General features: G+C 44.3%; 2 protein-coding genes across 3 annotated transcripts in view; both read left to right on the forward strand.

Moving 5' to 3' along the window:
* The first annotated feature begins 527 nt into the window (after positions 1-527).
* C22H2orf66 (chromosome 22 C2orf66 homolog) lies at positions 528-3,758 on the forward strand. The gene is made up of 3 exons (XM_075956388.1): positions 528-702; positions 1,885-2,087; positions 3,627-3,758. Exons 1-2 carry the CDS (start codon positions 580-582, stop codon positions 2,062-2,064), a joined length of 303 nt encoding a protein of 100 aa, XP_075812503.1. The 5' UTR covers positions 528-579; the 3' UTR covers positions 2,065-2,087; positions 3,627-3,758.
* A 4,295-nt stretch (positions 3,759-8,053) lies between these two features.
* The window catches only part of Gtf3c3 (general transcription factor IIIC subunit 3), a 33,284-nt gene continuing 24,712 nt past the window's right edge, over positions 8,054-16,625 (forward strand). For both annotated transcript variants that reach the window (XR_012908802.1, XM_075955906.1), the window contains exons 1-4: positions 8,054-8,230; positions 9,113-9,215; positions 10,799-10,986; positions 15,604-15,727. Coding sequence is in view for 1 of the 2 variants with exons in the window: in XM_075955906.1 (XP_075812021.1) it covers positions 8,129-8,230; positions 9,113-9,215; positions 10,799-10,986; positions 15,604-15,727 (517 nt within the window). In the remaining variant the exon portion in view is untranslated. The remainder of the gene's footprint in view (positions 8,231-9,112; positions 9,216-10,798; positions 10,987-15,603; positions 15,728-16,625) is intronic.

Here is a 16,625-nt window from a genome sequence, read left to right on the forward strand (position 1 = left end):
CTGTCTTTCTCTCTCCCTTTTTATAGTACCAGGGATTGAACCCAGGACTTTGTGAATGCTAAACCATCACTCTACCACAGAGGTATATCTGTCCGCAGCCAAAGTACTTTCTATTTCTCTGCCATTTCATGTTCATAAAAGAAAAAAAAATCTGCCGACTTAAGACAAGATTTTTAGACTTAAGATTTATTTTTTAATTTTAAATCTTGTACTGTTTTGGATATTAAACTATCTATCCACTCTGTATGTATGTATGTGTGTATATATATATATATATTATATATATATATATATATATATATATATATATATATATATATATATATATATATATAATGCAGATTGCATACCCAGGCTTTCTAGGGACAGTCCCATCGCTTTGCTCAGCACATTACTGTGTTTTAAGCTAGTCCACTGGATTTCAAGAGTCTCATTTGCAGCCGCCCCCCAAAAATGGTAATAAAACTTAGGCGAGCCAATATGCTCTTTCTTCTCCTTTATCTGCCTGGATTCTTGTGTTTCTTTCTCTTCCCTCTGACTGTCTTCGTGACCATAGTCCCCCCTGTTTCACACAGCACCATGTCTAAAGCACCCCTCCTGCTGCTCTGGGCTGCCCTGGTACTGAGCAGCCATGCACACGGAGCTGTGCTGAGAAAGGAAGACACGTGGAAGCCACTGAGCAACCCCAGAAACAGAGAACTGGTAAGAATACGCCTGGGGAGCAAGGGCTGAGGGATGCAGCCAGCACCTCCCGAGAATCATATGGTGGCAGCCAAGGCTTGAGAAGACTCTCATCAGGACAGGACTAGATGTTGCTCTGCTAGTAGCGGGCACCCTAATGTTTCTCTAGATGATTTACATTTGTTTCCATATGGAGAAACAAGTGTATATTAGAAGTCGGTTTATAATACACAGCGTATCGCATTTGTCAGTGATCTTATCTATACCCCAGGATCAGAGCATTGGTTTCTAATGTGCATACAGTATGAAAAGAGGATTGCATCTTAGCTTGGGGTTGGGAAGCTTGCCTAGCATGCACAAGGAACCTGGGTTTGGTCCCCGGAACAGCAGGAAAAGGGGAGAGCAAGAGAGAATTGCTTTTTGTAAGGCATACACGGCATAGAAGACATATATGGTGGAACAATTTGCCCCACGGCAGCATTTCAAAGCTTGTTTGCAGAAACTGGACGTGGACCCTGGGCAGCTATCAGTTTCGAGCATACAGGTATCTAGAAAACAGAATTCAGAAGATCAGAAGAAAATACTCTTTTAAAAGGATGCCCAGCTCGGCAAGCGTGTTGATATGACTATTTCAAATGTAGTTTCAAGCTGCTAGCACAGCCTCTAGCCATACCTTTGCTGAAGGGTATCTGAAAACAGACACAGTAATCCAGGGCAGTAACTGGGGTCTCCTCAGGTGGAGAAAGTGGGGTTTGGTTTCATCGCTGACCTTGCTGGTTGGAGAAGGTTCACTATAAATCTCTGCCAGGCTGGGTGGTGGTGGCGCACGCCTTTAATCCCAGTACTCAGGTGGCAGAGGCAGGCGGATCTCTGTGAGTTCGAGACCAGCCTGGTCTACAAGAGCTAGTTCCAGGACAGGAACCAAAAGCTACAGAGAAACCCTGTCTCGAAAAAAAAAAAAATCTCTGCCCGAAGTGTGGCTTCATGGATTCATGCCTTCCCCGGGTTGCCACCAAGAATGCTGAATTGCCCTGTGAGGGCTGAAATGCCAGAAAGAGGGCAGAAGCTTCAAGCCTCTCTACACTGTCAACTTCCCGCTTCTCTGGCTAGTGCTCAGGGAGGAGGAAGGCGGGAAACAAACACGGGGCTCTGGGCGTTAGGGTGTTCCGTCTATAAGGCACTGAGCGTTTTCTCTGTCTTTAGTTTTTCAGAAGCCTCCAGGCCTATTTTAAGGGCCGAGGACTCGATCTTGGGAGCCTTCCAAATGCCTTCCCCATGGATGAGGACCCCAGACCTCTCCCTTTCCAGGAGGAGCGTATCGCTTCTGCATTTGCAGACTACGAAGAGCAGAAAAGCTCCCTCCCTAGGTCCCACAAGGGCTGAAAGCTCTTTACCTCTGAGCCCAGGTAATGCCGTCCCTTCTGTCCCAGGGTCTGTCCAGGCATGCAGTCATGCAGGAGACATTTTGACAGCTTCCATTGTACCCATCACTGTTAAACAATGAGATTTGGCTCAGGCATTTCGTAGTCTGTTTTTTAAAAAATAAATGATAGTAATGTCACTGCCCATTCAAATCATAGAATTGTCAGTCTTAGGAGGATTTTCAAATTGATGGGTAGCACATAGTCTTACTTCTGCATTTTTTCCCGACCTGGCCACATAGGTAAGTTACATGGGAAATTCCATGTAAAGAACTTGGACTGCGTGGTAAAGATACAAGCGCAGCTCTTTTGAGGAAAAGCGTCGTGCATATCTTTGATCTTGAACTTCCTCACCTAGAAAAACAAATCGCAATATTAACAAAGCCAGCATTTTTCTTGTAGGAAAACATTTAAAATATATTTATAAGATTTATAAGATTTGAATTTCATTTTTTGCACTCTTATCAAACAAATAGGTATGGTTTTAGAAGCAATAGGCATGCTATATTCAAAATATTATTATTCTAGCTTGCTTAGCTGACCAATGAAGGCAATGGTATCATAATTAAAATCTTTCCCCATTCCTCCAAAAGTACACGGATTTCTTGTGAGTTTGCAATCACTGTTCTTTTCTTTCCATGATTATTTCTCTTAAATGTAGCAGGGAATGATTGGTGATTATAAAAAGATGGGATTGAACCTGTGGAACATGCACTTGAATGCGGCACTAAAAATGAGGAAACAGACAAACAATGACATAAAGAGCCTTATAAAGTGATGAGACAAAAATGATAAAGCTGATAATGTTTACAGTTGACATTCCATAAATCCCATCTAAATTAGAGATCCTCTCATTTAATGGTTCCATTTTCAAACTGTCTAGCATTTTGTCATACAGAGACACAAATCCCTCCATTATAAGACACCCCCCATTTTTAATGTGGGAAAACTCTCTCTTTTAACTAATTCCTCCCTTTAAGAATTCCAAATTGTCTTATCGATTCCACCAGCGATATTGATGAAGATGTGGGGCTTATTGCTGCTGCATAGAACAGTAAGAGTCTGATTGGATTTCAAGGCAGCTGCCTATTTTGGCAGCATCCCAAGAAGGGGGTTCAGGGAGAGCCTGCATCACACAGTGGAGAGCGAGAGCGAGAGCGAGAGCGAGAGCGAGAGCGAGAGAGAGAGCGAGAGAGAGAGAGAGAGAGAGAGAGAGAGAGAGAGAGAGAGAAGCTGGTTATCTGAAAAATGCACAGGGAATTGTTTGGAAAAAGCATGTGTGTTGTGGGGGGCTGAGCTTCATGAAGGCTACAACAGAAAGGTTCCAAACTTGCCCAGAGGCTTGGGGACAAAAGAAGAGAAAACTCATATGTGTGGGATACATGCAGCACCAGCCTGTGCTGGTGGCTTTTTCATGAATTCGTACCCCAAATGTTGGGTGCCAAATGTAGCATGAATAATAAAAACCCAGAGACAGATAGTGTTTTTCTTGTCTTGGACTGTAACTCTCTCTTACTTTTTCAGGTGTCACTGTGTTGAAGCTGCAGAAAAGCTTTTCAGTAGAAAAATTCAACTGTGTCTGAAGTCTTGTGTGTGTGTTTTCCCTTCCATGTTAGCCAATTTATAGCAATTTTATTATACATTTCCAGATTATACATCGAAACAGTTGGGCTTTTGCAACATATGATACTGACATGCATATTTCAGGACTATTTCCCCTTTGTGATCATAATTATCGAGTGGAAGATTGCATGTATTTAAGGAGTCATAAAAATACAACAAATGAAATAAAATAATTTTCCAAATCAGATATTTTCTTGAAGCCTGATTTAAAACTGTCTTTTTCTATTTATTACCTATTATTAATCAATATTTTTATTTAAACAAGGTGTTTACTTTTTACTACAGTGTATTGTACCTAATAGGGACTCAGACCTGTTTACTATCGTTTATAATATATAATAGAGGTTCAGACTTAGGATTTTTTTCCTTCTAAAAAATGATAAGTCCCACTTTTAGCGTGTGCTCTTGAAAGATCTCATCACCTACTGGGTGAGGGTGATGCGTATCCCAGTGAAATAGGAAATAAACAGGATTCTAGTTGCTGCAAGGTCTCTGGGAGATGCTTTCATGCTGCCTTTGAAGCTAAAAACTGCCACATGTCAAATATTCCACCTTGACCCTAACTTTACTTTAAATCTGAGTCACTCAACAAGGGAGAGCAGCAAAAGGTGAATTTCCTGTTCCTCCAACCAAGTCACTCTCCTACTGAGCCATTCGGGGTCCACATTTTCGTTTGATATGGCTACTTTCCTTGTGTTTTTATGAACACTGGCAGTGTTTTCTGTATGATCATTGTCCCTGAACTTACACAGCAATGCTCTGGTATCATTTGTCTGTGTATTTCAAAACGTTCCACTGTAGCTTTTTGAGAACTGTCGATGCTCAATATTGATATGGGATTCTCCTCTGTGTGCTGTGATTACCACTGATTAATAAAGAAACTGCTTTGGACCTACAGCAAGGCAGAACTTAGGTAGGCGGGGAAAACTCAACTGTATGCGGGGAGAAAGAAGGTGGGGTAAAAGGAAGCCATGTAGTCCCGCCAGAGACAGATGCTGGAACTTTACCTGGTAAGCCACAGCCACCTGGTGATACATAGATTATTACATATGGGCTAGCCAATAAGAAGCTAGAGCTAATGGGCCAAGCAGTGATTTAATTAATACAGTTTCTGTATGATTATTTCGGGGCTGAGCAGTTGGGAACAAACAAGCGGGACCCTTACTACAGAATATGTAGAATAAAGTACTTGTGCACCAACAAGTTCTGAGTCTAGCTCAGTGCGTTCTACTGCGGTTAGTGACTTAAGTGCTTGTCTCTGGAGGGTTGTGAGATGTTTGTGAGCAGCAACCATTATGTGACTCATTCGTTGCTCTCCAGAACCTAGCCCAGTGTCTGCTGGGTAGTAGTTGTTTAATGAATACTTGTTAAATTCAAGTGTGCCTTGACATCCTTCACACAGTCCTAAACATAAAGCAGAGGACACTGTAGTTAACAAGATTGTTTTTCCACCATTTAAAAAGATAAGCGATTACTATTGTGTTACTCCTCATTCAAGTATAGCAACTTTTTCAGGTAAATGGCTGGGTGAGGTGTTCTCCTCGCTTCTGTGGAGTTCCTGAGTGGAACCAGAGGCCATTTTCCCTTCCTCGACACCATTTCTCATCCAGGCGAGGGTCAATTAATTTCAGAGACCTTGAAACTGATGGGCACTCACAGGAGACTCTCTAGGTATGAGCTTGTGAATCGCAGGGCAGAGGTATGTGGCCTTCAGCTTAAAAATTCCTCCCCAGAGTATCTGTGTGTCCCATACTGGATACCCAAGAGGTCCCGAGTTGAAGGGTTTCCTCTGTTGGAAGCGAATGCACTTCAAGTGTTATAGACTGTCAAGAGTCCCATGGTGCATTTCTGTATAGGTCTATGGCAATCTTTCCCCTCTGGGTTTGCTCTTCTTCAGCGAGGATTCCATTTCCAGGATATGGCCCATTATCCCCTGTTCTGGATCTGGCACGATCAAGAGCTTCTGAGAGTTGAGACTGTTATCCTACTTGCAAAATATTATCCTTCTATATTTTCCTCCATCCTGGCAGGCAATGGCCCCCTGAACTGAGACAATTGGTCCAGTGACTCAGGTGTGGCAGGGAGCCTGACTCATACTCTCACTTGGTTCTGATTTATTGAAGGAGGCGAGTGAACACGGGGCCCAGAGGTATACTAGACATAGGTGTGTCTCCACCAAAGCTGAAGAGCTCAAAATGTAGGAAAATCTCTCATTATGAGCTTGCTATGGGGGGAAAGGTCCAACTTTTGCCTCAGAGGGAAATAGGATCTTTATCACAGTAATTAGAAAAGATATCTAGGCTGGGCATGATTTCACACACCTTTAAACCTTTAAACTCAGGAGGCAGAGGCAGGTGAATCTCTTTGAGTTCAAGGGCAGCCTGGTCTACACAGAGAGTTCCTGTGTTACTGCAGGGAGTATACACATAGTACACACACACACACACACACACACACTCATGCAGAGAGAGAGAGAGAGAGAGAGAGAGAGAGAGAGAGAGAGAGAGAGAGAGAGAGAGAGAGACCCACCCTGTCTGAAAAAGAGAAAAATGTTTGCTCCCTGTCCCAGAATGAGACGTCTACTTTCATGGTGTTTGATCTACAAAGATGAATGCAGGAAGAAAAAAAGATCCACAAACTTTTGCAGAAGAGTGAGATGCCCATGGGAAAATGATTCTCTCAGAAGCATCACAGCTTTTCCTGTGTCCTCCCTAACAAGAGAAAGAACAGAGTTGCCTCTCTGTCCTCTTTAATTCAATTGCCATGGCATAAATTCAGTGTTCTGCTTCCTTTAGAGCTTTCCATTTTGAGCCTCAAAAATCCGTCTGAAAGACCCAATTGTTTCTTGATATTTTCATTACTGTTATAACAGTTCAGCTCCATCTCTTGGTAATGTGACTGCCTCTGACTCACTCATGGACAAATTACTAAATGGAAGTAGAAAAAGAAAATCGAGCTAAATGTGAAGACATTCTGACCTCGAAAACACTTCTATGTCCCGAAGGTGGTCCTGCGCAGAACCTATCTCTTCCCAGCTCTGTCCACAGCCCCCTTTCTCTTTGCTATGCACCTGCTTTATTTGTGTGTCCTTCTCATGTCCCAGTCAACAGGAGCCAACCTAAGCATTTATGTGTTGCATGGTTAGCTACCGGGTGACCACCCCTTTTCACTTTCTGTCTCTTTCCCTTTTGGAGTCAGTCCTGGTGACAGTCCTAACTTCTTAGACACAGTTCCCCAACTTCCTGAAGACTTCAGGGGAGTAATCCTCACAGCAGTTTCTGGGGATTACATTAACACGCTCCATCTGCTCCTGGATGTTTTCATGTCTGTGTAGGACACTGAGGATCCTCAAGGACTCCTGAGATGGTTTTCTGTCTTCTGTTGGTCCTGCTCTTGCTGGTCCTGCCCTCGGATTCTGTCATTTTGTTACGGAGCACCTTCACCTGGATGGTCATAAAGATACTCAGAGACAGGTTCCCTGTAGCCTTTCTCTCAAGTCCGGAGTGGGCTGCACTCAACTCCTTTACCCAAAGTTCCAAAGGTTCTTTTAGTTTCGTCCAACTTGATTCACAAATCTGTTTGAGCACATGTTATCAGGTTAGTCAGGTTTATAACGGCACATAGACTAATGTTCTCATGGACGGTAGGTAGTGCCCTTAGAACAGGACAAAGAAATAGCTGTAAGAGGCAAAACAGAGGAGCTCCTATAAGATGAAAATGTCCGCCCCGCCACCCCCGTGCCCGTGCCTGTGTGTGTGTGCATGTACATATGTTTATAGGTAGAGTCTCTAGAGTAGGACAAAGAAATACAAGAGAAGATGCAAAACTCGGGAGCTCATAGGAATTGAAAAGAATGCCCCCCTCCCCCTCCCCATTTGACCCTCACCTCCTCCACCCCTTCCTCTCTTTGGTGATCCCTCCCCCAAATCTTTCCACCTCAGGTGTTGTCCTCCCTTTCATATCGCATGTGTTTTATGACCCTCCCCACACCTCTCCATTACATCGCTTTTCTTCTCTCATAGGTTTCAAAGGATTATTTTGGGAGCTGTATGTAACAGGCAAATGAGTAGTCACCCTAGGCGAGGGATCTCATTCCCTTTAAAAGTCTGAGTGTTCGGGACAGAAAAGTGATTGACGTTAGAGCTAGAAACCCAAGCGAACGCGCTGGCCTGTGCTGCACCCCAGATTAAGTCTCCTTCTGCCGGTAGCTCAAGGAAAAGCCGGCCTTTCTGATCTCTGCCTGCCGGAAGAGGCCTAGGGCCGAGAGCGCCGGCGGAACCCGAGTGCGCGGCCGCGGCGCGAGCCGGGAAGTTTTCTGCGGCGGACGCGTCTTTCCTTAGCGCCCAGTGTAGCCCGGGTGTTCCCGCTTTCCCGGTCCGCTACCTAGCGTCTACCCCGCCGACATGTCGGGGTTCAGCCCGGAGCTTATCGACTACCTGGAAGGCAAAATCTCCTTCGAAGAGTTCGAAAGGCGGAGAGAAGAGAGAAAAACCCGGGAGAAGAAAGTGAGTCGCTGGGCCCCCGGGGCTCCTCGGTCTGGTTTCCCCGAAGCGGCGGGCGTGCGGAGCACGGGGTGGGCGGGGGACTCGGGCTGGTTCCTCCTCTCCCAGAAATTCCGATTTTCATCCCGCACCCCCGAACTCAGCGCCTCCCAAGACATCCCCCAGCTCACAAGCTGGCCTCGGTGGGCGCCAGGCTCCCGACTCCTTAGTGTTGTTCGGTGATAGCTGGAGGAGTCTGAAGCCACGGCGGTCTTGACTGGTCCTAAACCTGGTCTTGCCACTAGGTTGTCACCGTGGAGGGGGAACGAACGCGCCACTGTTCTCTAGGAACCGGACCCTTTGTTTTTGTCATACGTACAGTGGTCTTGGGGGCCAAACCTCAAGGCTTCCAGCTTGCTGAACAACCCCTCCCCCCATTGAGCTACATCCCAGGTGTGCCCGTTTTAGATGGGTCTCGGTGGTGCAGTTTTATCCTGGACATAAAAGTGAAGTTAATTGCCTGACAGCAAGAACATCTTTTTACTTTGCTTTTCAAATTTTAGTAAATATCTGAACTTAAAAAATTGTTCTCACTTTTTTGAAGACCAGTCTGTTGACTTTTGAAGTTAGCCCGTGGTTTCTTACTGATTCGTGGCCGCCTAAGCACCCTATGTTTTATTTAAGTGTTAGATTAATGAAATTCAAGTATTTTAAACTATCCTGTACATATTTGCAAATGACTTACGTAAGGTTAAGACTTAAGTACTTTGAAATACGCTGAAAGTATTCAAATTCAGATTCCACATCCCACAAGTGGAAGTTCAAGTTTTATAAATGCCCAGTCCCAGGCCGGGAGAGTTAAATCCGGGTAAGTTTTTAAACGGTTAAACTAATATTCAATCGCAGAGCGTTCCAGAAAAAGGAAAACCATCACCCCAAGAAAACCCGGAAGTCCCATCTTCATCAGGAATCGACTCTGCCAAATCCCAGGACAAAGATGCCAATGAAGGTGGGTGGACTGCGTTTGCAGCCAGCTTTAAATGCTAAGAGCCCTTAGCCAAAATGATGCAGTAAAACCACTTGCTTTCGCTGTAAAAATAGCCTGCCTGTGTTACCTGGTTTATCAGTGTTTGGCACATAGTAGCTGCTCAATATTTATTTTTTAAACGGTTGTATGTCATGATGGATGTTTTGGTATAGTTCCAGTGTTGTGGGGTTTAAAATTGATGCCAGCGTTTGTTCAGGGCCTTTTTATTGTCATTTGCTAAGTTGACCTCAAGTGGGAGAGTTCTTGCGGACTGTAGCAGATCGTGCCGCTGTGCAGACTCCCGTCTTAGATGGCATGTGTCCGTGTGCATGCGTGCCTGTGTGTGGAGGCCGGAGATGGACATTGAATGTCTCCCTTTAGCCCACTCCAGCATGATTTTTGACATAGGTTTCTCACTGTCTCAGTCATTGCTCTATTGCTGTGAAGAGACGCCACGACTACAGCAACTTGTACAAAGGAAAGCATTTAATTGGTGCTTGCTGAGTTTCAGGGTTTAGTCCATTATTGTCATGTCAGCAGGCGTGGTGACAGGTGGGGTGCTGGAGAAGTAGCGAGGAGCTGCATCCTGATCCAGGGAGGGAGGGAGGGAAGGAGGAAGAAAGAGGGAAGGAGAGAGAGGGAGGGAGGGAAGGAAGGAGGGAGGCTGTTGAGACTAATGGGTCCTGGCTTTCAGCTGCTCTTCCCTCCTAGAACCTTCTAATTAAAGTTACTAGAAGCTGTGCCTAGCTTAGAGGATCAGAGGATGGGATTTTCACCTGTTGGCCATTGACTGCAGGGTATTTAAGCCTACATGGTGCTAATAAAGAGGGGCTTTGGTATCAGTGTTTGAAGGTCTGTGTGTCGGTCTGTCTCTGCGTCTGTGTTCTCAACCTCCAGCCCCTTGCCTGAAGCTCATGAACTGAGGTCTAGTGCAGGCCGCGGTGCTTGGCAGGAGGGGCTGGGCCTAGGTGGGCTTTTGAAACTTCAAAGTCTACCCGCCCCCCATCCTACCTCCCAAAAGGCCACACCTACTTCAACAAAGCCACCCCTCCTAATCCTTGGCACATAGTGCCACTTCCTGGTAACTAGCATTCAAGTCTATGAGCCTGTGGAGGCCATTCTTATTTCAACCCCTGCACTCCTTAAACCTGGAGCTCACCGATTGGCTAGATGAGTTGGCTGACAAGCTCCCATCCTGTGCTCAGTCTCAGGCCTCTCAGGTTTCAGTTGCAGGCAACCGTGTGTCACTGGGCTCCCCTAGGTCCTAACTGTGCCTTGTGACGGATGCTGTCTCCCTTCTCTGCTTGTCCCTGTTACTGTGTGTGCTTTTGCTTGCACGTCTGGATGAGGCACAGAGGGGGAACCAGCCTTTCCTGCAGAGTGAAAGACGTGGCTTTGCAATAGCTTTCTTTTCTCTTTAGGGGGTAGGGAGGATGTTCATTTGCCATTACTTTCAGGTTTGTTGTTGCTGAGGTTAGGAACTTGTTCTCCATGAACAGGCAATTTTTTTTTAAAGTTGTTTTACTGATTTCCTACCCCCATAACTTCAGTGTACCATTCCTTAGGAGAAACATCCGATGGAGTGAGTAAGTCAGTTCACAAAGTGTTTGCTTCTATGCTTGGAGAGACTGAAGATGATGAAGAAGAAGAGGAAGAAGAAGAGGAGGAGGAGGAAACTCCTGAGCAACCCACCGCAGGCGATGTGTTTGTGTTGGAGATGGTTCTCAACCGTGAAACCAAAAAAATGATGAAAGTAAGTTGTTAATTATTTAGTTCTTATAAAAATATAAGAAAGTAGCCGGGCGGTGGTGGCGCACGCCTTTAATCCCAGCACGCGGGAGGCAGAGGCAGGCAGATCTCTGTGAGTTCGAGACCAGCCTGGTCTACAAGAGCTAGTTCCAGGACAGGCTCCAAAACCACAGAGAAACCCTGTCTCGAAAAACCAAAAAAAAAAAAAAAAAAGAAAGTGATATGGTCATTGAGCAGGAAGCTTTCAGTTATACTTGGGAAATAGTTCAACAGTAAGAACAAAAACTGGGAGAAAACTGCCTGTTACTCATTTCTTTTTAAAATTTAACTTTTATTTCATATATGTGGGTAGTTTCTGCCCACCAGTAGCTCCCAAATAAATACACTGAGGCTTATATTAATTAAAAATGCTCGGTCAGTAGCTCATGCTTATTACTAACTAGCTCTTACAACTTAAATTAACCCATTTCTGTTAATTGTTGTGTTGCTACGTGGCTTGTGGCTTTACCTGTCCTCCAGCTGTCTTGCTCCCTGTGTCTCCTGGTGACTCTATTGACTCCACCCTTTATCCTCCTAGCATTCTTAGCTTAGCTATCCTGCCTATACTTCCTGCCTGGCTACCGGCCAGTCAGTTCTTTGTTAACCAATGAATGTGATATATATGGACAGTATACAGAAGGACTCTTCTACAGCATGTGTGTATTGTATTTACATCATTTCCCTTGTGCCCCCTCTAAAGTCACAGTCTCTCATTATTCTTGTTACGTGTGTGTTTGTGTGTGAGAGAGAGAGAGAGAATAAATATATTAGTACAACTTGCTGTGTTCATGTAATGTTGCTCTTATGTCTATGTGTTTAGGGCTGACTGCTCGGGAGCAGTAACCTGTCAGGGTTACTAATCTGATTCTCCCTCCCTTTCTCAGCAGCACTGATTGCTGTAGCTCTTCATCTAGGGCTGGGGCCCTGTGAGATCCCCTCCCCCCATCCACACTGGCCTGTCAATTGGCACTGTTATTTTTGAGGTTTTACTTAGGTAACCATACACTGCCATATGTAGAAGACACTGTTTCTCAGCTCTGGCTTTTAAAACTTCCCACTCCCTGTCTGCAGTGTTCCCCAAGCCTTAGCTGTAGGAGCTGTGCTGTAGACTGCCGTTTTGACCAGCTGTGGCTTTCTGTCACTGTTCCATGTGCTGCAGAAAGAAGCTTTGTTGAGGGTGAGAGCTGTTCTAACCTGTGGATGTAAGGAGGAATATTTAGAACCTGAAGTAGTGCTGGTTTAGGAAAGTAAGCTCTTCTAGATTCCATGGCTCCACCAGTCATGAGGAGCTGCCCAAGTTACAGAACCAGGCATGCATTCCCTCTGGTTGGATGGGATTAGTCCAGTAAGGTGGCTGCTGGTTACCCCAGAATATATAGGCGTCATTATTGCACTTTCCAGAGTATTGTGCTGTTCTGGTCATAGTCATGGTTTGTAGGTTGCACACTGAATATGACCGGTTATTGGATATTATGAGAGCTTGTCTCCATCTGTTGGAAGTGTGGTTTGTCTTCAGCAAGAGAGTCTTACTTTCAATTTCTTGTAGGCAATCAAGGGCCAAGGAAAAAGCCTGTATTGTTTTGTAGGGGTGGCGTGGGGGTGGGGCCTTTTGTATTTTTCTGACCAAGGACTCAAAAGGACACTTCTATACCTGGCATTGGGGTTCTTGTTAGATAAACTATCACTCTTGGGGGGGGGGTAGCATTATCACCCTTAGTGGCATAACTTCATTAAATACACACACACACACACGTTTTAAGTAAACATATCACTGTGAATCGTATGGCTTTTTAAAGCATCTTTTGTGCCACCTACCCCTCTTCCCTGGTGAGTCTTCCTTACCTGCTTTTCCTGTTTCCCTTTCATAGCACCTGCGCCCCGCTATTCCCTTCGCTAGGCATAGTGCCCTTCTCTCCTGCCAGGTAAATTTCACGTGTCCGAGTTACTCCACGCTGTAGCACGTCTGTAGACTTGGAGCTGGGATCCGTAAATAAGAGAGAACACGTGGCGTCGGTTTTTCTGGGTCTGGGCTACTGCTCAGCACAATATCTTCTTGTTTCATCCACTTACCTGCACATGACATGATTTCAGTGTTCCATAGTGCGCATACACCGCATTCTGATTATTAATCCACCTGTTCCAGGCCATTCGCATTATTTCTTACCTGTTGTGAATAGAGCGTCAGGTACCACGGTGAGGGATTACCTGTGGAGTAGGGTCCCTGGGGTATATGCCGAGGCGTGGTCCAGCTGAGTTATATGCTAGATGTGTTTTTAGCTTTCTGAGGAGTCTCCACACTGCTTGTGGAGTGGCTAGTCCAGCTTAGTTCCCACCAACAGCGGCTCCTCCCTGCCCTTGCTCCTCCCCCAACCTTGACATTTGCTGTTTTGTTAACCTGTGATAAAGTTTCAAATTGTCTTTATTTGCATTTTTCTAGTAGATAAGGATGATAAACACTAATTGAGATATTTCTTAGCCACTTTTATTCCTTTTGAGAACAGATTTCAAACCTATTTCTTTTAATTAAGTCATTTGTTTTCTTGACTTTTTTTGAGTTCTTTATATATCTGGTTCTTAATCCTCTGTCAGATGAGTATTTGACAGTCTCTCCCACTCCATGGGATTCCTTTTCACTGGGTTGATGATTTCCTGTACTACGGCCTTTGAGTTTTATGAGGCCCTTGTTTCCTGTACATAAAGGCCTGGTTTCATGAGGTCCCTGTTTCCTGTATTAAGGCCTTCTGGTTTTATGAGGTCCCACTTGTCAGTTGCTGGTCTTAATTCCTTGAAAAGTGGATCCTGTTTGAGGAAGTCTTTCTCACACCTGCCATGTTTCTTCCGGCAGTCTCAGTTGAGGTCTGTGATCATCTGGAGTTAGTTTTGCCTGGGTGGTAGATTTGGGGTTAATTTTATTGTATGTGTGGACATCCAGTTTTCTCAGCATCTTTGTTATAGTCAGGCAGCTGTAGTTCTGCGTACTCATGTTTGGGTGTTGTGTTTGATCAGTTGGTCTGCATGTCTTCTGTAGACTCATGTTTGGGTGTTGTGTTTGATCAGTTGGTCTGCATGTCTGTCTGTGTCATACTGTTCTTGTTGTTATAACTCTATAATATGTCTTGAAATATAGCAGGGTAATCCCTTCAGCATTGGCTTTTTTTTCCTCAGAATTGCTTTGGCTATCCAGGGCTTTTTGTGTTCCATGTAAGGATGTGGTGGTGTTGATATTTCCCCCTATTTCTGTGACGAACCATTAGGGTATTTCGATTGGGATAGCATTGAATCTATAAAATTGCCTTTGGTAGAATGGTTATTTTTACAATATTCTGCCAATCCATAAATTGGAGGCCCTTCAATCTTCTAGTGTCTTCCTTAATCTCTTCAGAGGTCAAAGTGTCATTGTAGAGGTCTTTTACTACCTTAGTTAGGTGTATTTCTAGAGATTTTCTTTTTTTTTGAGGCTACTGTGAATTGTCATTTATTTCTTATGCTACATTTTGGAGAAATTTTATGTAAAACTATTCTTATGTCAAATGTTTTGTAGTTTTGCTACTGAAAAACCTATAACTCAGTGGGTTTTTGTTGTTGTTTACTGAGTTTTGTTTCTGATGAATTTCCAAGAAGGACTTTCTAGTAAGTGTTCTGTATGGAATGACACGGATCTAGTAAGTGTTCTGTATGGAATGACATGGGATCTATGTAGTAAGTGTTCTCGTATGGAATGACACGGGATCTATGTAGTAAATGTTCTCGTATGGAATGACACAGGAGCTAGTAAGTGTTCTGTATGGAATGACACGGGATCTATGTAGTAAGTGTTGTGTATGGAATGACACGGGATCTATGTAGTAAGTGTTCTGTATGGAATGACACGGGATCTAGTAAGTGTTCTCGTATGGAATGACGGGATCTAGTAAGTGTTCTCGAATGGAATGACGGGATCTAGTAAGTGTTCTCGTATGGAATGACGGGATCTAGTAAGTGTTCTCGTATGGAATGACGGGATCTAGTAAGTGTTCTGTATGGAATGACACGGGATCTATGTAGTAAGTGTTCTGTATGGAATGACACGGGATCTAGTAAGTGTTCTCGTATGGAATGACGGGATCTAGTAAGTGTTCTCGTATGGAATGACGGGATCTAGTAAGTGTTCTAGTACGGAATGACAGGGGATCTAGTAAGTGCTCTCGTATGGAATGACATGGGATCCATTTTGTTACATGATGATACTGTTGTATTGGTCAGCAGCTCAGTAATTCCTGGCCATTTGACAGTTTGTATTTAATTGTACTATGGACTTTCAACTGTAAGAAGGTTTTTGTTTTCTTTTTGGTTTTTATTTACTTATTTTTGGTATTCCTCTTTGGAGAATATCAAAATAATGTTGAACTTTCCTGCGTTTGAATTTTAGCTTGTTTTGTTTAATTAGATATAAAATTAAGGCATTAGAATTATGACTGAGTGCCTTGTTCTGAGCTTAGAAGATTTAGAAGTTTTAGAGGGAAGTTCCCATTATGTTTTCTGTGTGGATTTGGATTGAACTCTGAGCTTTATCTTAATCTCCATGTTGTTTTCCTCTGAACAGGAGAAGAGGCCTCGGAGTAAACTTCCCAGAGCCCTGAGAGGTCTCATGGGCGAAGCCAATATTCGCTTTGCTCGAGGAGAACATGAAGAGGCGATATTGATGTGCATGGAAATCATAAGACAAGGTGTTTTCTGCAGGACTTTATTGATAATAGATAATTGATTGATGTTTTTAGCAAGTGGGGATGCATTTGATTGTGCAATTTATGACAATCCATCCAGAAGTGAGGGGTGGCTGTGGTAATAGGAGCCCGCCACTTTTCACATGGATAGGAGTTACTGGGAAACGGAAGCCTCGGTGTGATCCAGTGAAGATCAGTAATGTCTTCTAAATCTTTCTGGCCCCTCCCTCCTTTCAGCTTTTCATTTTAGGTTTTTAGCCTTTTATAGCATCATCATTATTATTATTATTATTGTTTTTTCGAGACAGGGTTTCTCTGTGGTTTTGGAGCCTGTCCTGGAACTAGCTCTTGTAGACCAGGCTGACCTTGAACTCACAGAGATCTGCCTGCCTCTGCCTCCCAAGTGCTGGGATTAAAGGCGTGTGCCACCACAGCCCAGCTTATTTATTTCATTTTATAACTGTTTATTTTGGAAAACACTTTGACTTTACTCTGCAGCAGTTGTTGAGATCTTTTTTTTTTCATGAATAATATTTTAGGAATATAGATTACCCAGCTCATTTGACACCCAAGACTGAGGTGCTGTCTGGTCCTCTGTGTGCAGATGCCCTGTGTGCAGATCCCCCGTGTGCAGATCCCCTGTGTGCAGATCGCCTGTGTGCAGATCGCCTGTGTGCAGATCCCCTGTGTGCAGATCCCCTGTGTGCAGCTCCCCTGTGTGCAGGTCCCCTGTGTGCAGGTCCCCTGTGTGCAGGTCCCCCGTGTGCAGCTCCCCGTGTGCATTCTTTCTCATGGTTGAGTTTGCACCAGTGGACGTGCTGATGCTTCCTGGGTAAAACACCCAAGTTTTTAGGCCATATTTGGCCTTGATAAAAAGAGATTTTCCCAAGGAAGGTGTCGC

This window comes from Microtus pennsylvanicus, chromosome 22, assembly GCF_037038515.1.
Source record: "Microtus pennsylvanicus isolate mMicPen1 chromosome 22, mMicPen1.hap1, whole genome shotgun sequence".
NCBI lineage: Eukaryota > Metazoa > Chordata > Mammalia > Rodentia > Cricetidae > Microtus > Microtus pennsylvanicus.

Bases quoted from the DNA above. Each gene is read 5' to 3' on its own strand.
- C22H2orf66 (XM_075956388.1), top strand. From the start codon at position 580: ATGTCTAAAGCACCCCTCCTGCTGCTCTGGGCTGCCCTGGTACTGAGC. The intron at 703-1,884 runs GTAAGAATACGC...CTCTGTCTTTAG, and splicing joins ACCCCAGAAACAGAGAACTG to TTTTTCAGAAGCCTCCAGGC.